Here is a 5,495-nt window from a genome sequence, read left to right as displayed (position 1 = left end):
ACAAACTGTAAAGTTTAAAAAAAAGAGTTTTATTCACAAACATATAATATGTTTAGCGATAAATATGATTCTAAAAAAAAAAAACGTTTTTGTAATAAGTATTTAAATTACAAGTCCACGCAATACTGTAAAGGAACTAAAAATCGCATTTCTGCGGCACAATTAACAATTCTGTTGTTACGAATTAAAATTCAAAATTAAACATGGCAAAAACTATTTATTTTCCTAAAATGTAGACAAAATACAAATCAATAACATAATGAAATAGTTTTACTAGTGCTTTGTTGATAGCATTTATGCATTATGATCTGTTTTTGCATGAAACGCCATTTTTTTTGGAAGAGACTTTATTTTGATGGGTTTAACCGGAACTTCTCTTGTCATTTTCTTGACAACCATACTGCTGAGATTGCCTTCAAAACTAGCGTCGTTTATTGTAACATAAGTAACGGCGATGAAAGAAGATAGAAGAATGCGTAGCCTCGCTTTTTTTTTTTATTGAAAATGTTTTGTTCGGTGTGTTGGAATCTTATGCTATAATGTGAGCGAATATTGTCGTGGTCAGGACAGACAGGCGTACAGATGTTGAGCTGGGGAGAAAGAAACCTTTATGCTGGGATTATAAAGGCACGCGTTGTGTTGTATTTATGTTGAACAATCTGAATTAAAACCATGAGCAATATGAAGGACAAAACAACTATCCGCCAGCAGAGCTCGGATAATAACTCGGTGAGCAGTAGTGAATGGGACATGGCAAATGATGTTTTCGTGTCCGGCTACGACGAGAACCCGATGGGAGTGGAAACCCGCACCGGCGAGAGTGACCCAGTAGAACCCGGTTTGGACAGACACATTCAGCTATTACCCCAGGACGGCATAATGCTGGGCCTGTCTGAAGAAGAATACTCGAGCCCATCGTATCTGGACATCGACCCGAACTACACCGAAAGTGACGGCAACGTGACAACCAAGAAACGCATACGTTCCAACAGCTCGAGGCACAGGGGTGAGATCGTCACGGAGCTGGGCCCGGAGGAGGTCAGGTGGTTTTACAAAGAGGACAAGCGGACGTGGAAGCCTTTTGTTGGACACGATTCGTTAAAAATCGAGACCGCCTATGGAAGGTTCAGTGAGCAGAACCCCGACAAGGTCAAACGCCAGTGTGAACCCGTCGATACCGAGGGCAAAGATACAGCCACGTCCGGCGAGGTCCAGCCAGTAGAGAGCGTGGCTGTGGATGAATACAGTGCTCGAATCGAACCGGCGGTCCGCCAACGGCGCTCAGGGTCCGAGGAGATGAGGGACACGGACGACAACAGCATTAGCATGGAGGCAGTGTGTGTGAGAGGAGGCCTATATGAGGTGGACATCAGAGAGAAGGAATGCTACCCTGTTTACTGGAACCGTAAGAATGAAATGATTTGTCTATCATTATAAGCCGTCACCATTAAGCATTTAATTGATAAAGAAGTAGTTAGTAATTATATCACTACAATCTCCACAGAAAATACATGGAAATTATTAGGGATGTTCAATTAAATACCACATTTTTTTTCCCCAGACCGGTATCAGTCTGAGTAGTCATCACTGATACCGATACCAAGTAGCCAACACCACAAGCACATTTGATCCATAATTTTTCTATTAAACCAATGACAGATAACACACTCTGTAGTCTGTAATAGAAAATTTACGTCCAAAATAAGATAACGCAACTAACTGAATTAAGAATTCAATGTAAGGGCAAAATAAAACTGACAACTCCCCAAGTTTTAGCATTTGTTCAAAATAAATTTAAGTGCAAAATAATACAGGTTTAACTGGTGACTGTTAAAGCGTAGCGCTATGAAGTCTAGTCTAGTACACACGAGAGAAAGTAAAAGCTCTATGTTGCCCAGACTGGATTCATATATGAATATGAATAATAATAATAATAACAATAATAATAATAATAATAATAATAATAAAAATAATAATAATAATAATAACTAGAGCTGCGGGCAGCTATAAAGGGCCCTCGCAGCTGGGGCCACTTTGGGGTACAGGTACGTTGGGGTACTGGTACATTCAAAGCCAAATTTCTTAGAAAATGGCATAATAAATCTTTACATATGGATTGCTTTTTTTGTTGTTGCCAGGTGTGATAAGTGTGCAAAGCGCAATGAGTTTTGGTCAATGAACCTAATAAATCAGCGTCCTTTTAAATTTTTTTGAAAAAAAAATTCCCAGTAGGTGGTGCTATTAGTACGAATAAATATAAGTTTGTAGATGTATTCAGACCTGGACTCTAGCCCTGGGTCAAACGTGCTATTGATAGTGCTAGTGATATTTTTCCACGCTAGGGGGCGCTATATGTTATGTTGTTATGGCAACTTCATAACATAAATGTTTTTGCCGAGCCCAAGGAGTGTGCAAAATTTAGTGTGTTTTCGTAAATGTTTATGTCCCCAAAAATGAGATTGAGAGTTTATGGATAATAATAATAATAAATAATAATAATAATAATAATACAAACGAAAAACAATAGGGACCTCGCAGCGGTATCTGCTCGGGCCCTAATAATAATTCTTACAAAAACGAGGGACCTCGCAGCGATAGATGCTCGGGCCATAATAATAATAATAATAATACGAATAATAATAATGAGGGATGTTCAATACCACTTTTTTTTAGACCGATACTCACATCTTCACCCCTCCGTGAGTCATCACCTTATCGTGGTGGAGGGGTTTGCGTGTCCCAATGAGCCTGGGAGCTATGTTGTCCGGGGCTTCATGCCCCTGGTAGGGCCACCCAAGGCAAACAGGTCCTAGGTGAGGGACCAGACAAAGCATGGCTCAAACGACCCCAATGACGAACACAAACCTTGGATCTTCGTTTCCCTTGCCCGGACGCGGGTCACCGGGGCCCACCTCTGGAGCTAGGCCTGGAGGTGGGGCTCAAAGGCGAGCATCTGGTGGCCGGGCTTATACCCATGGGGACCGGCCGGGCACAGCCCGAAAAGGCAACATGGGTCCCCCTTCCCATGGGCTCACCACCGGTGGAAGGGGCCAAAGGGGTCGGGTGCGCAGTGAGTTGGGTGGCAGCCAAAGGCGAGGGCCTTGGCCGTCTGACCCCCGGCTACTGAAGCTAGCTCTGGGGACATGGAATGTCACCTCTCTGACAGGGAAGGAGCTCGAGCTGGTGTGCGAGGCTGAGAAGTTCCGACTAGATATAGTCGGACTCACCTCCACACACGGCTTGGGTTCTTGTACCAATCCTCTCGAGAGGGGCGGACCCTCTTCCACTCTGGAGTTGCCCACGGTGAGAGGCGCAGAGCAGGTGTGGGCATACTTATTGCCCCCCAGCTAGCCGCCTGTACGTTGGGGTTTACCCCGGTGAATGAGAGGGTAGCCTCCCTTCCGCCTTCGGGTGGGGGGACGGGTCATGGCTGTTGTTTGTGCTTATGCACCGAACAGCAGCTCAGAGTACCCACCCTTTCTGGAGTCCTTGGAGGGTGTGCTGGAGAGCGCACCCCCTGGGGACTCCCTCGTTCTACTGGGGGACTTCAACGCTCACGTGGGTAATGACAGTGAGACCTGGAGGGGCGTGATTGGGAGGAATGGCCCCCCCGATCGAAACCCGAGTGGTGTTTTGTTATTGGACTTCTGTGCTCGCCACGGACTGTCCATAACGAACACCATGTTCAAGCACAAGAGTGTCCATATGTGCACCTGGCACCAGGACACCCTAGGCCGTAGTTCGATGATCGACTTTGTAGTCGTGTCATCGGACTTGCGGCCGTATGTGTTGGACACTCGGGTTAAGAGAGGGGCGGAGCTGTCAACTGATCACCACCTGGTGGTGTGTTGGCTCCGATGGCGGGGTAAGATGCCGGTCCGACCAGGCAGGCCCAAACGTACTGTGAGGGTCTGCTGGGAACGTCTGGCAGAATCCCCTGTCAGAAAGAGTTTCAACGCCCATCTCCGGCAGAGCTTCTCCATTGTCCCGGGGGAGGCGGGGGACATTGAGTCCGAGTGGACCATGTTCCGCGCTTCAATTGTTGAGGCGGCCGATCGGAGCTGTGGCCGTAAGGTGGTTGGTGCCTGTCGTGGCGGCAATCCTCGAACCCGCTGGTGGACACCAGCGGTAAGGGATGCCGTCGAGCTGAAGAAGGAGTCCTATCGGGCCTTTTTGGCCTGTGGGACTCCGGAGGCTGCTGATGGGTACCGGCTGGCCAAGCGGAATGCGGCTTTGGCGGTCGCTGAGGCAAAAACTCGGACATGGGAGGAGTTCGGTGAGGCCATAGAAAACGACTTCCGGACGGCTTCGAGGAAATTCTGGTCCACCATCCGGCGTCTCACGAGAGGAAAGCAGTGCACCGTTAACACTGTGTATAGTGGAGATGGAGTGCTGTTGACCTCGACTCGGGACGTCGTGAACCGGTGGGGAGAGTACTTCGAAGACCTCCTCAATTCCACCAACACGCCTTCCTTTGAGGAAGCAGGGTCTGGGGACTCTGAGGTGGGCCCCCCTATCTCTGGGGTCGAAGTCGCCGAGGTGGTTGGAAAGCTTCTCGGTGGCAGGGCCTCGGGGGTGGATGAGATCCGCCCGGAGTTCCTAAAGGCTCTGGATGTTGTGGGGCTGTCGTGGTTGACACGTCTCTGCAGCATCGCGTGGACATCGGGGACGGTGCCTCTGGATTGGCAGACCGGGGTGGTGGTTCCCCTTTTTAAGAAGGGGGACCGGAGGGTGTGTTCCAACTTTAGAGGGATCACACTCCTCAGCCTCCCAGGTAAGGTCTATTCAGGGGTGCTGGAGAGGAGGGTCCGTCGGGAGGTCGAATCTCGGATCCAGGAGGAGCAGTGTGGTTTTCGTCCCGGCCGTGGAACAGTGGACCAGCTCTACACCCTCAGCAGGGTCCTCGAGGGTGCGTGGGAATTCGCCCAACCAGTCCACATGTGCTTTGTGGACTTGGAGAAGGCGTTTGACCGTGTCCCTCGGGGAGTTCTGTGTGTGTGGGGGGGGGGGGGGGTTATGGGTTACCGAACCCCCTGATACGGGCTATTCGGTCCCTGTACGACCGATGTCAGAGTCTGGTCCGCATTGCCGGCAGTAAGTCAAATTTGTTTCCGGTGAGGGTTGGACTCCGCCAAGGTTGCCCTTTGTCACCGATTCTGTTCATAACCTTTATGGACAGAATTTCTAGGCGTAGCCGAGGCGTTGAGGGGGTCCGGTTTGGTGGCCTCAGCATTGCATCTCTGCTTTTTGTAGATGATGTGGTGCTGTTGGCTTCATCAAGCCGTGACCTCCAGCTCTCACTGGAGCGGTTCGCAGCCGAGTGTGAAGCGGTTGGGATGAGGATCAGCACCTCCAAATCCGAGACCATGGTCCTCAGTCGGAAAAGGGTGGAGTGCCCTCTCCGGGTCGGGGAGGAGGTCCTGCCCCAAGTGGAGGAGTTCAAGTATCTTGGGGTCTTGTTCACGAGTGAGGGTAGGTTAGAGCGGGAGATCGAC

At 49.3% G+C, this 5,495-nt stretch overlaps 1 protein-coding gene across 5 annotated transcripts in view; it reads left to right on the top strand.

Moving 5' to 3' along the window:
• Nucleotides 1-398: 398 nt before the first annotated feature.
• ddhd1b (DDHD domain containing 1b) overlaps nt 399-5,495 on the top strand; it is a 70,816-nt gene continuing 65,719 nt past the window's right edge. For all 5 annotated transcript variants that reach the window (XR_013289375.1, XM_077552167.1, XM_077552166.1 and 2 more), the window contains exon 1: nt 399-1,405. Coding sequence is in view for 4 of the 5 variants with exons in the window: in XM_077552167.1 (XP_077408293.1) it covers nt 673-1,405 (733 nt within the window). In the remaining variant the exon portion in view is untranslated. The remainder of the gene's footprint in view (nt 1,406-5,495) is intronic.

This window comes from Vanacampus margaritifer, chromosome 19 (assembly GCF_051991255.1).
Source record: "Vanacampus margaritifer isolate UIUO_Vmar chromosome 19, RoL_Vmar_1.0, whole genome shotgun sequence".
Lineage (NCBI taxonomy): Eukaryota > Metazoa > Chordata > Actinopteri > Syngnathiformes > Syngnathidae > Vanacampus > Vanacampus margaritifer.
The sequence above is the reverse complement of the archived record's forward strand: the minus strand, read 5'-3'. Positions and strand labels throughout refer to the sequence as shown.